Raw genomic sequence first — 23,471 nt, forward strand, 5'->3', positions numbered from 1 at the left:
AAAAAATGAGAAGGAAAAAGAAGGGGGAGGGTGTGGGTCACATGAAAAGAAGAGGGCCGGGAGAGATGAGGCTTTCCGGGTTTTTTCTTACCCCGTAGTTTACAGGGGAACACAAGGAAAATGTAGGAAAACATTCACAGGAAAAGGAGAGGGAGAGATGAGGCTCTTCGGGTTTTTTCTTACGCCGTAGTTTACCATACACTTACGTTGTCATTCTTTTCTTTTTTATTTTTTCTTTTTCTATTCAATGCAAGAGAGGGGAGAAAGGGGAACTATGGAGGAGGGTCTTCCTCATAGTTGATCCTAACCGAAGAAAAAAAAAAAGACAAGACATGAAAATACATCCAAATATATGATTAAAAGCGGCCCATTTAGCAATATAATGTACACTTCTGTTGTCATTCACAAACTTCTATTACAAGTTTCCCTTCTAGTGGCATATCAAGTGAACATAAAATATTCATGTTTCACTATTATATATATATATACTCTTGTTTCAACTATTAGAACAAGGCAAGGGCTAATGGCTATTCCGACTAAAAGGTCATTCGTCCATATTACTCTCCATCTGACTTGCTTGGTCTGTTTGCGACTCTCAGAGTCGGAGATCTTTGAAAAACGTCTTGCACGCTAGTTTGCAATTGTAAAATCAGAGTCCATGGGGGAAAAGGTCTCCCACTATACACATCTTGTTGGTCCCTGTGACGGAGATTCCTCTTCTTAACTCATGACACCAATATCTTTACAACACAAGGATCCTGCTTGGAAGCCAACCATTCACACTTTCTTCCAAATGCCCATCTGCACCATACATCTTGAAGCAGCTTCTTACTCTTCTTGAACCAATATCGCTTGGAAGAAGCAGAAAAGTGATGGTACAACAACTTCAAATAACAACAGAAAGCAAATATACTCATTCGTATAGCTAAAACCTTTTTTTTTATTCAAATCAAGAGTCAACTTTACATGAGATACTAGTGGTATCAAAATCTAAGAAAATTATAGAGGTGTTATCCTTTGTTCGCAGTGTTCTAGCCTCACTCAACAAAAAATTAGCAATATTCTCTGCTGAATCCGCGCCCGTCGAGTGTCTCTCCCTTGTCTGTCAAGCATAGAAATTTGGAGATACATAAAAATGACTTGGGAGGGAGAATGAGAAAGATCAAATTCATAAAAATAAATAAATAAAACCCTCAGAGTGATCAAAGGGAACTTAAAATTATGTAAATAGATAATACCTGAAGGACTAGTTGTGTTGCCTTCTTCACACTAATGACATCCCAGAACCCATCACTGTGATTTTTGTACGATCCAGAGTTTCATTTATTAAATGTCATAATACAAAATATAATTGAGAAAGCAAAATATAAAAATTCTTCAATTTCTTATAGTCAAGTATTTCTAAATAATAATGGGACTTATTCAAGAGAATGCGACAGCTATTTGATGGTAACTCTCAAATGGAACTTTTAGATATCCAAAATAAGGCCCATCAGTTAGATCAGTCAACATGAGCTGAATCAAGATCTAGATATAAAACTTGTTATAAAGACAATTATGGCTGAAACTGATGCATTACACAAGAACTACAAAGACAAGATCAGAAGCAAAATCACCTTGCCAATAGTGCAAACGCCCCACTTGCTCGATGAATATGCACAACTTGACTTATATAAGGCTCTGAACTGAAGCGGGAATCCTGCTGTTTAAGAAATTTGTCTCCAAGCATCCGAGCAAGGTTCAAACCTGAATTAGGTAAGAAGAAAAAAAAGTGAGCAATTAACCATTATTTAACAATGTATGAAAAACTTGAGGTCATTTTGCCATTAGGCCCATTACCACAGAGACGAGTTTCCCCATCTTTCAGTGGTTCTCCTGTTTCTTCAATTCGGCGTCTTTCAGAATAACTAGTTATCCTATGGTCTTCAGTCATCTTAATCTGTTTCCCATCAACACTGCCACAACAAAATCACATCTACTTGTGATTACAGTATATAAAGTCATAAGGAAATGTGTGGACCCTAGAGCACAACATAACAAAACCACAAGAAAAGAACAAAATTATTTTATATGATTCTTGATTGAAGAACCTAGCTCTTTTAGAAGCCATATAAAAGAAACAGAGTTCTTTTAGTCAAGAACCATATATATAATACCATATGTTCAAAACTACTAGAAAGAAATTCAAGAGCCAAAAACAATAATACAATATGACAAAGCCACAAAGAACAGAAACTGCAGTGCCACATCATCATCTATACTTGTGGACCCTGGAGTTGCTGTAATATAACAAGATAAATACTAACAATAATAACATATGCGATGATATGTAAAATTGATAACCACCAATGTCCTGTCATATTCCACCACATTCAAATCAAACAAAATTCATTTCAGTGAATGGATTCATAAGATGCTACTTGTAAGCTATCATAAAAATAGTAAAAACCACAGTAGCCACACAACGACTATTCTGTAGAAGGTCAGAGCTGAGGACCCTCAAGTTTCCTGCTTGCCTACCAAAAACCCCATCCAATACACTAGAACACAAGTTTTGATGCTATATTATCCTAACGATCATATGAATGAAAGAATGACAACATGAACACATACTTCATAACACAAGCTGAATCCCCAACATTTGCACATTGCACAAAGAAATTTTCATCACCATCAGCCCATACCAGAAGCACCGTCGCAGTACAACCCTGCAAAGAATTGATTATCATAATGTGCAAATCTGCCTTAAATTACTAACAAGACAAACATTTAAAAGGACAAAGGAATAACCCTTTTCACATCAGTTCTTGTCATGAAAAAAAATATATATATATATTGGATACTCAAAACAGTCAAAACACTAATACCAAAAACATCAATTGGATAAACTCGCATTTCATCGTGCTGTTCAGAATTACTTCCATGATCCAAGTTCCCACTGATTAAATATCAATTACAAAAATAAATTACGAAACACCATAAAAGAGACAAGCAAATAGCATTTAAATCTAATTAAAAAGGCCCTTTTTTCTTTGTCTTTTATCTGCAGGTTAGTCTGGCACTAGTTAGTGCATAACACCCCTAAGGCGTCACAACTCAAGAATTCACCAAGCTAGCCAGAGATGTGAATACTGAGGAAGCAATTCTCCATCTCTCATATATATCAATAGCATGGTCTGCGAGCATTTTCCATGTGTAGAGCTCTCTCTCCTAGTGAACAAGTTTGTAATTATTTAGGAGCATCCATATGCATACATCCCAGAAGCACAATTAAGGTCCCCCCCTCCCCTTAAGACAAGGGCACAATTTCTTCTAACTAGTTACCTTGCATCTCTATGACAACTTCCCCCGGATATTGTTAGATTGACAACATTACTTCATAACACCAAAAAGCCACGGTCTTTAAAGCAAAAGTCTATTATTAATAAGGGCTGTTGTAGTGTATTATTTTTATTTTGTTTAATAAGTAATCGAAATATCATTAAAAGCGAAAAGCACAACCAGGTACACAGTAAGTATACAAGAGAAATACCTAACTAAAAGGAGAAATAGAACATGATAATTAATTTCCAAATGAGTTACAAACACAGTTGCCCAAATATAAAGAGAATAAAAGGACTTAAAGCTCCTCCAATGTCTACTTGCGGTCCTCGAAGATTCGATCATTCCTTTCCCTCCAAAGGCACCACAAAAGGCAAGAAAGCATCATTTTCCACACAACAGCACTCCGAGTGCTACCACCAGTCCATCAACAAGCAAACAAGTCAGCTACCCGACTAGGCATAACCCAGGACAACGTAAAGGGACTAAAAAAAGCATTCCATAAGGCATAAGCAACCTCACAATGGAGCAGATGCTGGTTCACAAACTCCCAATTCCTCTTGCACATACGAGACCTATTGCCCACAATGACATGTCGCTTCCTAAGATTGTCCATGAAAAGGATATTTCCTAAGGCCGCCGACCAAGCCAAAAAAAAAGCTTCTCAAAGGAACCTTGGTCTACCAAATACTCTTTTAGGGAAAAGGAATGCATCATTAATGACATTGTAGAAGGAGCTAACAAAGAACACCCTTTTTTTATGGGACCCACCAAAGCTTGTCTTCACCTTTCGGTCTCTCTCTATAGGAATACAACAAATTGAAAAACAATGCAAGGCATTCGCCTCCTAATTGTGAGCCACTCCAATAAAGCTTGTGTTCCATTGAAAAGAACCACTAGAAAGCACTAAATGTACTGCTACAGAAGCGTCCTTCACACAAACGATGCTAAATAAATCCGGAAAAACTTCCTTAAGGGCCTTCTCCCCACACCACACATCATGCCATAATCCAATTTTGAAGCCATCTCCCAATTCAAATCTAGTACGACTAGAGAACAACCTCCATCCCCTCTTGATATTCTTTCATAAACCCACCTCAAATCGCCCAGGGGTTCAATAGAACACCACCCACCCCACAAACGGCCATATTTAGCATCCATAACTCCTCTCGACCGTGCCTCTTTGTCATGCATATAACACCACAACCATTGCCCTAAAAGAGCGCGATTGAACATCCTGAAGTTCCAACTCTCAACCCTCCCTCAAAATTGGAGAGCAAACATTGGACCAGCTCACCAAGTGAAATTTGAATTCTTCACCTATCTCCCCATAAGAAGTCTAGATGGAGCTTCTCTATGCGATTTGCAACACCAATAGACAGGAAAAAAAAAGACATGAAGTACGTAGTTAAATTGGAAAGGGCATTCTTTATAGGGGTAACCTTGCTACCCTTAAACAAATACATCATTTTTCAACTAACCAACCGATGCTTTATCTTTTCAACAACACTGTCTTGAATAGATTTGGCTAGTGTAGGAGGCCCCCAATTGAGGACCACGATACTTCAAAGGCAAAGAAGAAGCCCCGCAGCCCAAAATGCTTGCCAAATGATAGGGATAAGATAAGGTCGAGTTGGAATGTAATTCCAACTCATTAGGCTTAGAATGTTAGGATTAGATTAGATTAATAGTTGAGTTAAAATAGGATTTCAATTATTTAGGATTAGTTTTATTTGAATATTTGATATGTTATCTTTTAGCTGTTATCATGTTATCAATTGTAGTCTATTTATAGACCATTTTATTAATGAAGAAAGTAGAGAATGATTTAGATGTATGTCTTTGTGGTTTGTCCAATTGGATTCACTTGTGGTTTGTCTCCAGCCCTAATTGGAGTTCATTATCATTATCAATACCATTTCCAATCTCATTTCCACGTTCATCCACTATTCATCCATTTCATCATAAATTCCCTATCAATTGGTATCAAAACAGTTGAATTCCCCATTCAAAATCGCTCAAAACCACCACGAGCCTTCCACCTCAAAGCCAACAATGTCTGTCAAGGTCCCCTTGAATGCATATCAACTAGAAGCAATTTGGGAAGCACTTCTTGCGCAGATGATCGAGCAAGTGAGTGAGTGTTTCAAGCAATTCCGGCCTGACAGCATTTCAGCACCTGCCGTCCCACTCGCCCAACCCAAGACCTACAAACAGCCCCAACCACCAAAAATTAGCAGCACAACCTGTGCCACACCAGCAATTATTGGAGCCCGCGTCCCACGACGCCATCACCACAAACGCCGTTGTTCCTTTCAGCCACCGCCGACAGCCGCACGCCTCATCACTGCTCATCCCGACTGCAAATCCAACCAGACCCATAAGCTCCCACAATGCCAGCCCACAGGCCACAACCCCACGCTGCCACGATTTAGTTCCTCGGATTGTCGCCTACGCAAACGGCCTATTCACGAACTCTATTCAGAACAGTAAAAGAAGAAGAAGAAGACGTTTTGTATTCTTTGTTTGGTCTAGGAAAAAGAAAAAGAAAAAGAATTGTGGTAGAGAAAAAGTCAAAGAAATTTATCCAAAAAATAAAATAAATTGGAAGGATAATTTTCTTTTTAATTCTTTTCTTTTTAATTTTTTTATAATTCTTTTAATTAAGTGGTATTAGTCGGACCTTGAGGACACAGTCTAAGGGGGTAGGAATGATAGGGATAAGATAAGCTTGAGTTGGAATGTAATTCCAACCTTTCAATGCCTTATCACTATTCATACCTTTCAATGCCTCTAGGACTTCACTCTCCTCAAATGGATGCTCTAACCAAGAGGCCTCCAGCTTATCTATAGAGTTGGAAGCATGGCCATCCTTAGTTCTCTATTACCTTTTTTCCTAAAGTCGAACAAGAACCCAACACCAGCTCAAAATTATACTCACTTCAATGGCCACAAACAAGGCCAGGAGCTCCTCTTCAAATCCCTCACACGAAAGCGCCACAAAATGGCAGATCTTCTTCACTGTCTGCAAAACCGAGGCTGATGGCAAAGACCCTGCTTTTTCTTATTTGTACTTGCTGGACAGAAGTTCATCGAAGTGAGCTCCTCCTCCGAGAACATTTCCACCTCCAAACAAGGGCATCACTCCTACCCACTCCCCTTACAGCACCCCTAATTAACTCAGAAAACTCAATACCTTTATCCTTTTTTCCCCAACACAGCCCCACTGCACCACCTCTTTGAAGGAAAAGAAGTCCAGCAGAGGGACCCGCTTACCCCCCTTGTCAGAAAAAGCCCACTTTGGGCTAGTAGGCAGAAAGCACAACTTGGAGAGCACCTCCTCAAAAGAATAGTCCACAAAAAAATTAGAGAGCACTTCCTTCACTTCTGAAGCGCCTTCTTGTAAAACCCAATGAGGCTCACCTCCAAGCACGACTTGTAGTGTATTGATTATGGGAGCGAGTAAATGAAAATTCTGGGGACCACAGCAGAAACCATTCTTGCCGAGTAGCAAGACTGTCAGGACCTGAACATCATGGCAGAAGCTGTCTCCAATGGAACAGTGTAACTCCTGCATCCTTGATCAAGGTTTCAGGAGAATAGTTCAGTCAATCCAACTAGGTAACATGTTGTCATCATGTGTTGTGGATCCTCAAATTATTACTTCTTTTACCTCCCACCACCACCCCCCAACACCAAAAAAATAATAATAATTCTGGAAGCTGTTTCTACAATGCTCCCCAACCATTGCTATATTAACAGAGTAGACTACTGAATTCCAAGAGTGAAGACAACCATGACGTACAAACTGGTAAATCATTGTAAAGAATTCTGGAGACTTATAATGGATATTGAGGTACGAATCATTCAATTTCATTGTAGATACAAGGACCCCAGCCCTACGATCCAAAAAATTTTCCAATTTGTAGCCTGTCAACACTAGAGATGTTACTAGAATTTGATACTGACAAAAAAAACAAATCATTTTGAGATGAACACATCTACCATTTCAATTACAAGCTACAGATAAGAGCATACAAAAGTTGAAGTCAAACAGAAGAAGGAAAAATGCATTTGACTGCAAGTAACAAGAAACTATCATACCTCATAACAATGACTCATGCATGCTTCTGTCTGGGAAAATGCATCCCTCAGAACATCTGAAGCATCACATAGTGATAAAACCCTCTCCCTTTTTAGAGAATCCGACAAAGTGGCAGCAACCATCTCAGGTAGAATTCTAGAGAAGAAAATTAACTAACTGAGATTACTAAAGTATCAGACAACAACCAAGGACAAAAACACCATAGCAGCTTGATGCACATTTTGGAAAAGCAAGAGCAGGGGCAGAATAATCTAAAAACAAAATGAAGAATAGCATCTCAAATGGGGGATCTGTAAGGGCAAAGAGTTGTTTGAGAATCACAATCTTCAAAACAGTCAATTTTGAACCCAACCTAATTTGACCAACAACCAACTGTTGGAGTATCAAATCAGTTGCCGTTGGTTGCAAATATTTTGCCCAAGTACAAAAGGTATTTAGGAAACACAACTATACAAACACATTCGAGCATGCCTATAGAAACAAATATTTATATGTAAGTGTATATGCATGTGTGCATGTGTGCATGTGTATGAATACTTTAAAAAGATCAACCAATTAATTCTACAGTGATTCAAACAGGTATTAACTGGTTGAATCAGGACAACATAATTCCTATTCACATAAATTACATCATGAGCATTAGGGGATTCTTTCTCATCCAAAATTGAAAATTGTGCCAATTGGATTTACACCATAGAAACCATAGAATTTGATACACAGAGAAGGATATAATAGACCTTTTTTAGATAGTAAATGGAGTTCTTTCATTTTATACTATTTACCAGTATTGATCACTGATATTGGAAAAATTGGTTCTTTTCTTTCGTCCCAATCCATACTCTAAGCGAGTCACACATATACCCTAATACATGTTCCTCATTCCTGAGGAAATTCCCCAAGGGGTGAGCCAAATGCAAACAAGTTCTTGGAGTTCCCATAATCATGTCAATATTAAAGAGAATTTTTCACTAAAAAAGAGCATTATATGTATTCAATTTTTTCTTTACCAGATGACAAACACAAAGCATGAAATATTAACTTAAAACCATGACTTGTAGGATAGACCCAAATTCACAAAAGAATATAGAAATTCCGTTCTACAATCTTATAATCATCCAATTTTTCAAATAGGCAGAAGACAAAGTCCAGAAACCACAACATGATAGCACATTTAAGTCGAGAACTAACTTGCTAGCATATTTGGCAGCCCCTGCTCCACCATGTCCATCACAGATGCCAAACAAACCAAACTGCATGGTAGGCATCTAAGTGAGTATAACTCTTTGAGGAGTATGTACAAAGGATCTTCATTAAAATAAACACAATAAATCCAAAACCTGGTCCATCCCAGGAAGAGGCCATTGATAGTAGCACACATCTTCCATTGGAAGCTTCTTTCCTCCTCTACGCAAAGACATTGGATCTGATGCCACGCCAACTCCAAAGGGAATCTGACACTCAGTTTGAGACATAATGCGAACCTGACACAGGATATATCAAATACTGATCAAAATAAGTAGCAATTATGGCATTGATTGCATTTTACAAATAACTAAACAAAGCATTAGCTATACTTCAAAGATTGAAAAACTGAATTTCCTCATTCATGGTATCATCACACGAGCAATTTAGCATACAATATTATAAAATTAAACAGTGTTCAATCAAGTCATCATCTGCAAGAGTAAATTTCTGCAATCATGTCCTATTTCTTTTATTTTTTAAATGCGTGAATATCCTAAATCACATCATTAGCTAGACTATTTTTTTCTTAATATATGAAGCTCAAAGAATGATTTTAATTTTATATATATATGTATATATAAGTCCTGAAAACTAGAAATATGAACAAACTCATAGGCAACCATCCATGGGTATAGAGTATAGAAAAAGAAGGCCTTTAACTCCATTACCATCCTCTCATTGTCTTTAAAGATTTGATCATTCCTTTCTTTCCAAATACACCACATCAAGTAACGAGGGATCATCTTCCAAACAGCTTCACTTTGAGGACTACCACATTGCCCTCTCCAACTAGCAAAAAGATTTATCACTAGACAGGGAATGACTCATGCTAAACCAAAGAAACCAAAAATAGAGTTTCATAAGGCATTAGCCATCTCATAATGAAGTAAAAGGTGGTCAACGATTTCTCCACTCTTTTCGCACATGCAGCACCAATCTACCACAATGGTCTGCCTCTTTCTCAAGTTGTCCAAAGTGAAGATCTTACCTAAAACGGCCGACCAAGCAAAGAAAGCCACTCTCAAGGGCGCCTTCTTCAATTTGGAAAATCCCTACTATAAATACTAAGACAATGATATTCATCAAAGTATCCAACTATTACTACAAATAGGCAAACCGTTAGCAAGAAAACAGTATAGAATACTAAAGACCACGTAGATTAAAAAATTAAACTGCACATAATACGGAAAAACCTTATCAAAATATGTTTCCTAATGCAAGAACTCCTTGACGCTAGAAAATATTCAATAAACCAAAACAGCATATCAACTATCTCTGTTAATGTACTGTCAAGTTATGAAAACATAGATATATTTATCTAGAAAATCCGTCACTGTTTTGTAGAATCAGAAATGGCACCTATAATTCAATTTGAAACAGAGGTACATTAACTTACATATAACTGTGAGGTCGTGCCGAGAGTTATTATGTCTCCACTTGCAAGCTCAATTGGGTCACCCCAATGTCTACTTCCAGAATCCGGATGGTTGATCGACCGTGAATTTAAAAGCGTTCCATTGAGGCTACCCATATCTACAAGCTCCCACTTCATCTTCTGACAACAATAGTGCATGTATAAAATAATTAGCACCATATATACAGCACAGAAGCATGATGGATATCAAAGTGGTATATAGTTATTATGAAGGTTTACATTCAAATTCCAGTTTATCATCGCATGCTTCCCTGACACCTCTGAATCCTTCAATAGTAAATCACTTGGAGAAACTCTTCCAAGGGTCAGCGGAAGCTTAGAGGTATTTATTGACTGTACAGAACAACGAATCCCACGAGATGGACCAGATATAACCTCCAGGGTGAGGCAGCTTCCTGCAATTCTAACAGAAATGTATGATGACGTATTTTTCATACTCAGCTAATGTGAAGAGATATAGAAAATTAACCTCTTCATACAAGTGAAAGAGATAAGAAATTACTTTGATCTAGAATATCGTTGTGCACAAACTCTTGAAATCTATCATCTTCTAAACTCTGTCTACCATGTTTTAGAACGTCCACTAAGTGGTCAGATGCCAAAGGACGCTTAAGCGTCTGACCAACCAAAACATCTTCTGTAGGATCAGATATTACTTCTAGAACCAAGCTATCACCTGGGAAGAGTGAAGAATAAAAACTTTTGCTTAGGACTTAGACCTAGAAGAGCAACAAAAGCATAACTACTAAGTTAATACTGTTAAAAAAATATATAGAAGATAACATTGAATACCTTGAGTTATATGAGGAGATACAGGAGGAAGCCTCTGTTTGTGAATAAGTCTATAATTCCAGGGTGAGTGGAAATGTCCTTCATTCTGAGGACATGCCCCCTCTAGATCATAATCTCTTGGCAATTCATTGATTTCATTTCGGATATCATCCGAAACAAGGGGCCTATCTAGGTCAGCAACCTACAATAGAAGTAATCACAATGAGTGAACATCATGAGCAGTTTGGAGGGGGGGGGGGGAGGAATAATCAGAACTACTTTCCCTAAGTTTTCTATTATCCATTGATCTCTGTCCTTAAGCCTTAGTTACTTGTCATTGACATTGAGGTGAACTTTTCTATCCTATAGTATAAAATCCACTAAGTAATCAATCAAGGGGACAACTCAAAAATCCATTAATTGTTACATCATTGATGGGTGTATAATATAAATGTAAAAAATACAATGAAATAATATAAGCTGTGATGTCCTTTACCAACCAAGAAAGAAAAAAAAAATATATATATATATATATATATATATATAACTATTGTAAAATTTTACCACAATGAACTCATTCACATAATCAAAACTCGTATATAAAATAAAATAAAAGACAAAGACTGCTACTTTAAATTCCATTAAACAAAACTAAGAGAGATATAAAAAGCTTGCAATTTTGAACAACTTCAAATTCCCCTACAGCCCTACTCCAAGGTGCAATGAAGTAAGAGATTAAATGAATGGAACAGTCCAATTGACATGAGTTTCTTAAACATCAATCCGAACTGATATTTCCAACAGAACACAAACCCAAATGAGCACACAAAATAACAATAGCTAACATCCACGAACCAAACATTTACAGAAGATGAATTCAAAAGATTCTTCAACTCTGATTTTACCAAAATTTTAACACAAAAATAAAAAACCAAAAATCAATCCTTGCCCATAAGACGCTCCATTCAATCCTAAAATGACACGATCATCACTTATTCAACAAAAAATATCACACCCGTCTATGCATCTCGAAACAAGCACACAACACAGCAATAAAACCCTAAAACGGTGCGTTTCTTTCATAAAAATCCAGTGGAATCGAAAATGAAATAATAAAAACGAAATGCATAAACGCTAAACAAATCGAAAAAGCTAAGAAAGCTCTAAATTCTCCAATCTTCTCAGACGATTTCTCAGCAACCAAACGGAGCATTGCATTGCGAAGACAAATATAACGAGATTAAAACCCCGTAGCTTCCAGAGAAAAAAAAAAAAAAAAGAAAGCTGGGAAGAAATAGTGAGCAAAAACAGGTACCTTGATGGTGCGGGAACGGGAGGAGAAGGAGGAGGAGGAGAAGAATCGCCATGGCTTGCAGGCGAAGATGACAAAAAGGATGAGGGCAAGAACCAGCATAAGGAGTAGGGCACCGACAATGCTCAATAGCATCGCCATAGTCCTCGCTCTCTCTCCCCCTCCGGACCAACTGATTGGCGTTTGGGGTTTGCGAGAAGGTCGCTAACGCTTTGAAATGGTCGCACTTCTTTTTTTATTATTTTTATTCCAAACCATTTACGGTATTTATTTTTGTTCCTAGCAAAACATTATCGTAGATCGGTTGTGAATATGTTTGCAGGAGTTTGGTTCGCAAAAATATATTATTAGTTATTTTTTACTGAAAATACAATTTTTACCATTTATTAATTAGATTAACACTTAAGTAAAAATATAAAATAATGTCGAAAAAAAAGTTGCTTTTATTAAATAAGTATGCTCCAAATTCTTTTTCGCAATAGGTTATTAAATTCTCAGGGCAAAATGATTTGTGTTTGTTGAGGCAACTTACGTGTTAATTCTTTTTTCAGTTTAAGTGGATAAATATGATCAATATATATATATATATATAGTGATTAAAGCTTTACCTTAGACCTTAAGACACTTCTTAAATTCCAAACAACCCGCACTGACCTTTTACCTGTGGAAGACGTGTGTCGTGTGGATTAATTTTAGAAATTCAGCAATAAAATGAGACTTTTTTCTGATAAACTTGAAGTCGGTTGAGTCAATGTAACGATTTAAGCTCTAATTTTAGACTAATGATATAAGAAGGACTAGAATCATCTCAAATGTAACGTGGTTTTTAAAATCACTATTAAATTTGAGATGATCATGATTAAATTTTGATATATTGATGATTTTAAATAGCACACCACATTTTGGAAGATTCTAGTCTTTCTTATACTATTACTCCTAATTTTGACACCGATTTGCAAGTGACACCGATTTGCAAGTGAAGCAGGTGCGATAAGCACGCAGCTCTCTTCACTTGTTGAGCTACTTTAGATATGGATTTACTTAATTGTCCAAAGGATTTGGCCCATTTTAACAAATAGAAGATAAATGTAAAAGAGTAATGCTACTTTAATTTTTTTTTTTTTTTACTAATTAACATGACATTTTTTAAGTAATTTTTTAAGGAAAATGCTAATTGTTCTTCTGGTGTTCTCCCAACTGTAATGTGGCTTTTAAAATCACCAATAGATTAAAAGTCAATAATAATAATCTCAAATTCAACGGTAATTTTAAAAGCAACATCACAGTTGGAAGAACATCAAGAGAATACTAAAAGAACACATAGTATTTTCCTTTTTTTAATGTGCAATGAACCCGATGTCTTGATGGCTAAACATAGAGTCCATAACCAAACTTAGCCCACGAATCCATATAAACCCGTCCAGCAATGTCAATTGCAAGTGTGCAGACGACAATATGGTGGGCCTATAGTCCATTATCCAAAGCAGGTCAAGGCCCAAAGAGGGGGGTAAGAATTTTCCAATCCTTAGGATCTGTTTGGAATTGCGATTTCAATAAGTGCGATTTTAAATGCGTTTGGTAAAACATGTTAAAAAATATTTTTTTAATTAAATATTTGTTATGATAAATCATAATTTTAGTTTAAATTCGCATTTTTTTCAAATAAGCACCCCTTAACCTGCTTATAGAAATCGTAAATTTTTTTTTCTCTATTTTAAATTAAGTACTTTTTAAATCGCAATGTCAAACACCTTATACCTTATATTTTGCGATATCTTTTAAAAACACAAATTATTCTTGTGAAATCACAATCCCAAACACAATCTTACAAGAATAAGCAAAAAACATGGGGGGAGAAAGTTAATGGGGAACAATGAGTATTTTTATCTCACAATGTTGAATAAAAAAATAAAAAGTTAACGGGAAACGGTGACATCAAAAGTATAAGATAGTTATAAAATAAAAATGCAGTTTCTAACATTTATAGAAAATAATATATAAATGAAAGAGTAGCCACACCTTTATAATAAAGATTCAAAAGAGAGGGATGAAATAAACAAATGAACTCAACCTAACATGCTACTATGGTAGTAAAACCAATAAAAAAAAAAAGCGAACAAATCCAAACCCATGCAGTAGACAACTTGTTTATGAAATGAGAAGTTCTCGGGGTTTTAAATTTTTTACTAAGGTGATGTAGAGCTTATTTATTAAAGATGATCAAAACAATTAATAAATAAAAATGCAACGGGTATCAATTAATAAGCTCCAAAGCATCTCGATACTTATTTCTTAGTAAAAAATTTAATACTCCTAACATTTATCGAAATGAAATTTATCTTACCCGGCAATAGGGATGCAGATGATACCAATGAGCTTTGACCATTGTGTTTCAAATTTGCAGATGAATTTGTCCAAACCTGGCCAGAAGCATGTATGCTTAAGCATAATACCTAAATTGAAGAGAGGTGTATTTATAAGTATGAAGAACAAGGAAAAATGGAGTTTTAGTTCTTACATTTGGAAAGGATATTATGGGTGATAATTTGCATAAAACGTCATAGATTTTCTTTTTTTTATTAGGATTTTTGGTATCCTCTGGATTTGGTAAAATATTTCTTTTGGCAGTTAAAGTTTCTTTCATTTACTTCAAAAGTCAAAAGCTTAACGCATGTAAAGAGATGGATTTTGAAGACTCCCTTAATACATCAACACCTTATTTCATATTATTTGGACTTTCTCTTTGGTAAAAAGAAAATACTTGCAAGTACCAAAGAACGATGAATTCTTTGAACGCAGCCTTGGAATGAGAAATACTTTAATCTAATAAAAACTCCACATTTTGTCCATAAAAGTCTACATAGCAAGATATTACATCATTTTTTATTTTTTTTTTGTGAAGGGAAAAATACTAAACAAAAAGAAGATGATGTGGCATCTTGCCACATGAACTTTTATGGGCAAAATATAAAGTTTTTATTAGATTATAATATATTTCCCTTGGAATTGTCAATTTTATGATGTTTATTAATATTAAATATGATTCTTCCACCGAGAATAAAGGTAAAAAATAAATTAAAATAATTATGGTAGGAGAAACTTTAGAATAACTCAATGAACTTTCACTCTTTTTAAAATTACATTCAAAGTTTAAAAATTCTAAATTTAGGAAATTGAACTTTTAGTTTTTTGCAATATTCCCCTCGGTTAGAATTTCTTGTTAAATATTTCCAAAATTCTCAAAATATTCATTAAAAAAAAAAAAAAAAAAAGCCAAAACAAAACAAAGGAAAAACTTCACATACTCTCCCTGAATTGTCACCTATTTTGCAATGTTCCTCCATTAAAGTTCAAAACCTCTTAATTTTAGTGTATCAAACTTTTAATTTTTTTAATGTCGCCCCTTATTAAAACTTTTTTACAAAGATTGAAGCATAAATATTTTTGCAAAAACTATTAAATTCAAACCAACGCCTTAATCTTTGTTTTTGTTTTGTTTTGTTTTTTTTTTTTTTTTTTTTCATAAAACAAATGGAGATATTTTGGGAAGTTTGTTGGGATTTAACAAAAATTCTAACGGAGGAGGGACATCGAAAAAAATTCAAAGTTTGATACACTAAATTTGGAGGAATTGAAGGGGAGACATTGTAAAAGTGAGGACAATTTAGGGGGTTAAATGAAGTTTCCCCAAAAATAAAATAAAAAATCACAAAGATTCATCCTAACAAATAGGGACATTGCAAAAAAAATGAAAGTTTGATACCATAAATTGAGAGTTTTTTAACTTTGAATAAGTGATTTAAAAACACGTAAAAGTTTATGAGAGTTTTATGAAGTCCATGATAAGTTATATGGTCTTTTTGTTGCAAACTATAAACTATAGTTTGTTCATTTATACTTTTATCTAGGACTGTAAATAAACTAATCTGTTCAACAACTCACTCGGTTTAACTCGATCCAAACTCTAACTCGATAGCATTCAAACTCGCTCGTTACTTTAGAAACCCACTCGATTAGTAAATGATACATATCGACTCGTCTGAGAAAACTCGACAAGAGCTCACAAGTTCAATTCGCTTAAAACTCGACTGACTCGTTAGCTTATTCATATATGTTGTATACAAATATACATTAATATATTACTAGCTTCTTCTTTTTTTTCCTTTTTTTTTTTTGTTCAAGTATACTTATATACTATACTTGTACCATAGTTAATTAGTGATACATAATATATTATATTTTTAACTTACTCACATTATACATGTACCATAGTTTCTATTATCTAGTTATATATAATAATAATAATATATTGTTAATTTGCTACCTATAAATTATAGTTATGTGCTATATTGTATAATATGTCTTATATAGTTATGTATTATATATTTATACAATATATAGATAAAAATTTATACTATATATAATAATATATTGTTAAAGAAATCAGTATTGAAATCCTAAAACTTGAGTTGGTTCGTAACTATATAAAACATATTATTATTATACTTTAAAAAAAAAAATTTCTATACTTACAAACAAATTTTACAAAATAACGTGGCATAATATAATTGATTTTATCAAAATTTGAATTTAAATTAATTTCCAATCATGGTTGCCACCTCACTTTGTAAAATTTGCTTAGCTCATTGTTTAATTTATGAGAATAACTTATATAGGGAGGTTGCACAAAATGTGAGTTTTGTGCAACTAATCAGAATGTGACACTTAAGCCAAACTTACAAAACTTAAGTTAAAAAAAAAAAAGTTTAACTATACCAGATTATATCACATATGAAATAAAAAATTAATTATTTATTTTTTATTTAAAAAAAAAAGAATTGGAGCCACCCCTCCCCCACTTGGGGTGGCCGCTAGGGCCCTGCCACCCAAAGTGGGGGAGGGGTGGCTAGCGATTCTACTTTTTATTTGATTTTATTTAGAGTATAATTTAGTGTGATTGAATTTTTATTTTAAATATAAGTTTAATGAAATTGGTTGACGTGTCACATTCTTATTAGTGGCATTGTGGACAATGCGCACCCAAGTCGCTCTCTTTAGACTATACATAAACAAAAACAGAAGCCCTAGCTCATCGTTGTTCTTACAAACAAAAACCGTAGCTTTGAATTCCATTTCCAAAAGCTCCCGAGCGTAGCTTGCTTCGTAGCTCGAATGGCGACTGAAGCACCAGACAAAAATGAAACCCCACCCGAGGCCGCCATTCAATCGCTCTCAGTATCCGAATCCCACACGCATGAACTAGCCTCGAGCTCTTCAAATCCAAGCAACCAGTTAGAATCTCTTGCAAAATTTGCTTGATTGAAATGCTCGATTTGTACGGATACACATAGGAATCTGATTTGTTTGTTTGTTTGTTTGTTGGTGAATTTATTGATGCAGGATGAGTTTGGAGGAGAAGTACCAGATTGTTAGGAGTGTAGGAGAGGAGTGTATTCTCGAAGAGGAGCTGCGAAATCTGTTGGCGAACAAGCCCGAACCGGTCTGCTACGACGGGTTTGAGCCCTCTGGCCGAATGCACATCGCTCAGGTATTGCCGCTTATTTGTATATGAAAAGCTTTTCGAGTTATTATAATTTCCACTCCTATTATTTGCTTTGTGTAAGCACATGCATTCTATAAAAATGTTTGTCGTTTCCTGAATAATTTGCGGCTTATAGTGTGTAATTAGTAATTAGCTTAATTTCAGATCAGGTAATCCATTTTTTTCTGATGTTTAATGAATTATTGTGGTGTGCTCTTTATTGGAATTTGTGGTTTCTTAGTGGAGAAATTTGTGCCATACCTATGAGAAAGCATAAATTTGTCCCCTTTTTTGTTTGTTTTGTTTACATTTTCTGAAATTTTTGTTTTATCATATTTATTATGATTGAATTATGACGGTGGTATCATTGGCTGGAAGGCTCTTGGAATCTTGGGTGTGGGGCATGTTTTACTTGCCATGTGGTTTGTATTATGAGATCCGAAATGGGTTGTTTTCTAACTTGTTGTACAGGGAGTTATGAAGGCAATAAGTGTGAACAAGCTGACATCTGCTGGCTGCAGAGTGAAAATCTGGATTGCTGATTGGTTTGCCCAGCTAAACAATAAGATGGGGGGTGATTTGAAGAAAATCGAGACTGTGGGGCGCTACATGATTGAGATTTGGAAAGCTGTTGGGATGGATGTAGGACGAAAAGTTGAATTTTTGTGGTCGTCAAAGGAGATCAATTCTAGAGCAGATGAGTACTGGCCTCTTGTTATGGATATAGCTCGAAGGAATAAACTCCCAAGGATAATCAGGTCAAGAATTGTATGATTTTTTGCAATGCACTGGCCATATGGTCCTTTTCGACTTAGATTTTGCTGTTGTTATTACAGGTGTAGTCAAATTATGGGTCGAAGTGAGCAGGATGAGTTGTCTGCAGCCCAAATACTCTACCCATGCATGCAGTGTGCTGATATATTTTTCCTGAAGGTGCTGGCCTTTTGCATCTAGTTTGTGCATAGACTGTTTTGTTGTACTGGTTGGCTTGTGTTGAGACTATACCTTGCACTTCCTCATTTGCTTGAATATTGTTCAGTGTTTCACAAAGGTCTTTTGTTGCTATAACATAATATATGCAATATGCAGTGGATTCGCTCTTCGCATGTTGAGATACCTTTATAAGTTTGTATATGTAACCTGAAGGGGTTGGCTCAAGTGGTGGAGGCTTTGGTGTTTGTTCCCTTCAGGGTCCAAGATTCAACACCTCATGGGTGCAAACAATCTCTTGGGGTCACACCCCTTGATGAAAGCCAGCGATTTAGCCAGTTCCTTGTAGGGAAACTTTTGAGGGTGAGGTGCACGGGATCAGGGTTTACTCTATAGGGGTGGGTCTGAAGGGCCCTGCCTTGGAGAGGTTCCCCGACATAAAACTATAAAAAAAAATTAAAAAAAAAAAAAATTGCATATGTCCACGTTTAAGTGGTGAAAATATTAATGGTGGCCATGAAAATGATTTCCTGGGTACTGATTTGTCTTTATTATCCCTATTATTGTGTAATAATTTGAAGGATTCTAGGCAAAGGCAATGCCATATCTTTATACACAGGTCAAAATATGATGATTTCTGTTTGTGATGTGTACCAATCACATTTCAATCTCAATCAGGTACACTGTCATTTCAGTCAGGGTTATAGGAAAGACTCAACTAATATGAGTATCAGATTTTCTTGAGCCTTGTTCAGATAGGGAACCCATATTTGTGCAGAGAGGTGGGGATCAACGCTAGAATGAATATGATTCATTGAGCCATTCTACCTCATTGGTCACATATTTTACCCAAGCTTCATGTGCTCAGTAGTGGCTCAGTTCACTCTCACACACCTATTTTGGGTTTCCGAATGGAAGCTGTAACAATCATTGCATGGTTATGTCATCTACTTGTAAACTGATGACTTAATTTGAAGTTTAGCTGATTTTTTGTTTTTGTTTATATAAGTACTAAGAAATTACTATTTTGTTATTTGGCTCTAAGATTGTTTTCTTCTTTTGTGACACCCTAGAAAGTTAGTTTCATATTGGGAAGATGAATTGTCCATATTGAATTGGTAGGGTAATAAAGGTGCTCATGGGTGCTAAGTCTCATATTGGTTTCTTACTAAGTGAGATCGGGCTTTAGAAGTAATTCTAGGGGTTCCAATTGCAACATGACTAATCCTTTTGAAGTGATAGTGTAGATGTGGCTAGCATTTTTTGTTGAGTTGTTACAAATGGTATAAGACAACCTAGTAACATCATGTGGTGCTTAGGCCTTGCGGTGTGGGCCATGACGAGGACGTCAAGGATTTGGGTGAGGGAGATTATCACACTCCCAAAAAGTTAGTCCCATATTAGGAAAAGACTAATTGCCCACATTGAGTGGGTAAATTATAAAGATGCTTATGGGTGTTAAGTCTCATATTGATTTCTTAATAGGTGAGATTGGACTTTATAAATAATTCTGAAGAACTCCAATTGCAACTTGACTAGTCCCTTTTGGAGTAATAACATGTATGTGGCTAGTGATTTTTCTGGGTCGTTACACCCTTGTTTTGGAGACTTTGATTTTCTTGCAGTATTGTCTTTTGAACAGGGTGCATATGATTGTCAATATAGTGCATAATTTGGAATTGAATTTGGGGGGAAAAAGAAAATTTTTGTGTTGATTTTGTGAAAACTCATCATTGTTGACTATATGTAATGTTCTGTTTTTTTTTTTTTTTGGGGTCATAATAGGCTGACATTTGCCAACTCGGAATGGATCAGCGGAAAGTGAATGTACTTGCAAGAGAGTACTGTGATGACATCAAGAGGAAGAACAAGCCCATTATTTTGTCACACCGTATCTTCCTAATTTCTTAAACTATTTCTATCTTTATTTTTCTATCCTATAATGTTTTGTGTGAATAGTTGTGTGGTGTTTATTAGTTTTGCTTAATGGTGATTTACAGATATGTTACCTGGTTTACAGCAAGGGCAGGAGAAGATGTCAAAAAGTGATCCATCGTCCTCCATTTTTATGGAAGATGATGAGGTAGGGTGATAGTAAAGTGGTATCAACTTGCGATTTATGTTGTTGCATTGCTTCTATCAGTTGCACATAAAATACAGGTATAATGAAAGTATCAAATGAGGGTTTTAACCTTACATTTATTTTCCTGAATGTCATAGGCGGAAGTGAATTTGAAGGTAAAGAAAGCTTATTGTCCTCCAAAGATTGTAGAGGGGAATCCTTGCTTAGAGTACGTAAAGTATCTCATTTTACCTTGGTTTAAGGAGTTCATAGTTGAACGCAATGCAGAGAATGGTGGTCATAAGTAAGTTTTATAGATCTTATGACTGCAGCTTTATTTGTTTCAATTAATTAATCTGGGGACTTCTGTTTTTTCACGGAATTTAATCCTCACATCCTATTGAAAATACTTTATCCTTAATGTAGTACATTTCTCTTGAGTTATTTTCCAGAGCCAACGTTAATCTAGAACATAATTCCTGATTGTTTTCTTCCTATGCATGATGCCCTTTATCCACAGAACCTTCACAAGCTTTGAAGAATTGATTGCTGACTATGAAAGTGGGGAGCTACACCCAGCTGACCTTAAACCGGCTTTATCAAAGGCATTGAATAAGATACTGGAGGTAACATCTTTCCATTTGTATTTAATTGATGCTTCCTGGGTACTAATGGCACAACCTGACTAATGTTAGATAAATGATATTAGATTTCTTTAAGCAATAACTATCTAGTAATCATGCTTGAAGTGTGGGGAACCTTAATTTGATTGGCCCAGTTCATCAAATACTTTTTGTAAGTTCTAAGAACTGCAAAAACCGAGTACTTTGACATTTGCTGATTTTCCCCTGTTGTAAACTGTACTTCCAGTAGTTAACTTGTCTCAGTTTTGTAGTATTTGAGTTGCATCCCTTTGCGTCGCCTAGATCAAATTTGAATTTACTCATAAAAATTTTCTGTAGTATTTTCAAATTTAATTATGCTCGTCTCACATTTATGTCCATCTTTTGGTTGGTGCGCCAGCCCGAGGGAGAGGCTGCTGAGAATGCAGTGTTAGTGGTGGCGATAATGTCGTTGTTAAACTACTATAATTTCTTAAGGGGATAATGAACTGATCCATTGGTACCAATGCAACATCTGCTCAAAAGAGCGCTCAAATTATCAACTTTGTTATTTCTGCAGACTAAAATTTTTTGTTCTGCCTATTTGCAGCCAGTAAGAGAACACTTCAAGAAGGATAGTAATGCAAAAGATCTATTGAAAAGGGTTAAGGTATGCTTATTCAACTCGATTTTTTTTTTTTAAAAAAAATGTTTTTTTCTAGTTACATTTTATTCGCAATTATCTTCGCATATGTCGTTTGGCTTTAAATAATGAAATATTTTGGTGTCTGCTCTTGTAGGCTTACAGAATCACAAGGTGATGCAAAATAGAGCCTTCGACATTTTGCTCCTTTCGGGTGGGTGGAAGGTCTGATGTGTGGGAATTGGTTTGAGCCATTGCACTCAATTAAAACAGTTATAACGATATACTGCCATTTTAGTCCAATTCTATTCTTTCAGATAGAAGCAGATCTTTTTACTGAATTATGTTCCGGATCTAATGAATAAGAGCAATGCAAGTCCTCGGTTTTAGAGTCGTAAAAACAGTTTTGTTTTATATGCTAATATCAAATACTTCTTTCAATTGGTTGAATTCCAAATTTTGGATGGAGTTTCGACGTGCGTTGTTTTGTGTTCAGATATTTCTTGATAAATGTTGAATGTTGCGTAGTTCTGAAGCAGCTTGATGATATTTTGCCTGCAAACGAAAACTACTGCCCCAATCGTCACATTCTCCAATTCTTTAATAGATTTCTCACACCCTCGAATTCACATTGTCATCATCATATTCATTGTTCCTTTCATCATCATACTCATTGAACCACTGCCTAGAGGCAGTGGTTCAAGGGCGAGTATTGAGCTAATTGGATCCATGCTTGGGCTTTTCTATCTAAAGGGTGTTATCGGATCTTTGGGTTAATAAAGAGAAAAGAGGCAAATTTGAAAGATAGTGATGATTCATCTATGTGCAGATTTGGCAGCTAATGGCATCTGATTTGGGCTGCCCAGAGAGGATTGGGCCGGGCCGGCACATGACCTCTTTGTGAAAGCTGAATGAATTGCATGCAAATGAGACAGCAAATTATACTCGATTTCAGTCTCTTATGTGCTAGCTACTTAGTGCTATACACCATAATACACTTAAACAACTATAATCCATAATAAGATAACATGGATTATAGCTAGGTTGCAGGTCTTGAAACTATGAGTAACATCACATATAGCTCAGTAAGCTTCATGAACAATTATGCTCATGTGAGTCCAAGTTGCCACCAAAGCTTCCATGGCTCACCTAATTGGGAGCTCTGCAACAATTGAGCCATCGTTTGGATAACATCTGTGCGAAGCACCTTTGTAATGCAGTTGAAGAGCATGCCTAATTTTCATTGGCCTGCTAGTTTGCAGAACAGTCTGTGTTGGTCAATAATTACGAAGTATGATATAAGAGAAAGGGAAAAAAAAAATCACTTTGAGGATATAAATTGTTGGAGAGTATTGTAACTATTGTTGGACAAGGGTCTTAACTATTGGATATTGATTTTGTTGAATTCTTAGTTCTTAAGATCCTAACATTCCACCACTATTATGAATCCGACATCTATGGTGGCCTACTCATTCGGCACTAATTTGATGGTATTTATTTTCT

General features: G+C 35.7%; 2 protein-coding genes across 3 annotated transcripts; one reads left to right on the top strand and one right to left on the bottom strand.

The window, feature by feature from the left end:
• Window positions 1–351: 351 nt before the first annotated feature.
• Window positions 352–12,434, bottom strand: LOC132181696 (protein phosphatase 2C 70). 2 transcript variants are annotated; one of them, XM_059594941.1, is made up of 13 exons: window positions 12,193–12,434; window positions 10,899–11,079; window positions 10,609–10,782; window positions 10,326–10,501; window positions 10,068–10,223; window positions 8,764–8,907; window positions 8,615–8,676; window positions 7,426–7,561; window positions 2,614–2,708; window positions 1,840–1,955; window positions 1,617–1,746; window positions 1,239–1,293; window positions 352–1,102 (listed from the first exon to the last, which is right to left on the bottom strand). In XM_059594941.1, exons 1-13 carry the CDS (start codon window positions 12,328–12,330, stop codon window positions 950–952), a joined length of 1,716 nt encoding a protein of 571 aa, XP_059450924.1. In that variant the 5' UTR covers window positions 12,331–12,434; the 3' UTR covers window positions 352–949. The 2 variants fall into 2 exon arrangements, with proteins under 2 accessions (XP_059450924.1, XP_059450920.1); XM_059594937.1 differs by having other exon boundaries at window positions 10,068–10,226.
• Window positions 12,435–17,268: 4,834 nt separating this feature from the next.
• LOC132164960 (tyrosine--tRNA ligase 1, cytoplasmic) lies at window positions 17,269–22,447 on the top strand. Its single transcript, XM_059575480.1, has 10 exons — window positions 17,269–17,480; window positions 17,590–17,737; window positions 18,203–18,489; window positions 18,568–18,664; window positions 20,447–20,552; window positions 20,662–20,744; window positions 20,882–21,027; window positions 21,244–21,349; window positions 21,936–21,995; window positions 22,126–22,447. Exons 1-10 carry the CDS (start codon window positions 17,362–17,364, stop codon window positions 22,144–22,146), a joined length of 1,173 nt encoding a protein of 390 aa, XP_059431463.1. The 5' UTR covers window positions 17,269–17,361; the 3' UTR covers window positions 22,147–22,447.
• Window positions 22,448–23,471: the final 1,024 nt, after the last annotated feature.

Source organism: Corylus avellana, chromosome ca1, assembly GCF_901000735.1.
Source record: "Corylus avellana chromosome ca1, CavTom2PMs-1.0".
Lineage (NCBI taxonomy): Eukaryota > Viridiplantae > Streptophyta > Magnoliopsida > Fagales > Betulaceae > Corylus > Corylus avellana.

Bases quoted from the DNA above. Each gene is read 5' to 3' on its own strand.
- LOC132181696 (XM_059594937.1), bottom strand. From the start codon at position 12,330: ATGGCGATGCTATTGAGCATTGTCGGTGCCCTACTCCTTATGCTGGTT. The intron at 10,227-10,325 runs GTAAACCTTCAT...TATTGTTGTCAG, and splicing joins TGATAAACTGGAATTTGAAT to AAGATGAAGTGGGAGCTTGT. The intron at 1,747-1,839 runs GTAATGGGCCTA...TACCTAATTCAG, and splicing joins TGGGGAAACTCGTCTCTGTG to GTTTGAACCTTGCTCGGATG.
- LOC132164960 (XM_059575480.1), top strand. From the start codon at position 17,362: ATGGCGACTGAAGCACCAGACAAAAATGAAACCCCACCCGAGGCCGCC. The intron at 18,490-18,567 runs GTCAAGAATTGT...TTGTTATTACAG, and splicing joins AAACTCCCAAGGATAATCAG to GTGTAGTCAAATTATGGGTC. The intron at 21,996-22,125 runs GTATGCTTATTC...CTGCTCTTGTAG, and splicing joins ATCTATTGAAAAGGGTTAAG to GCTTACAGAATCACAAGGTG.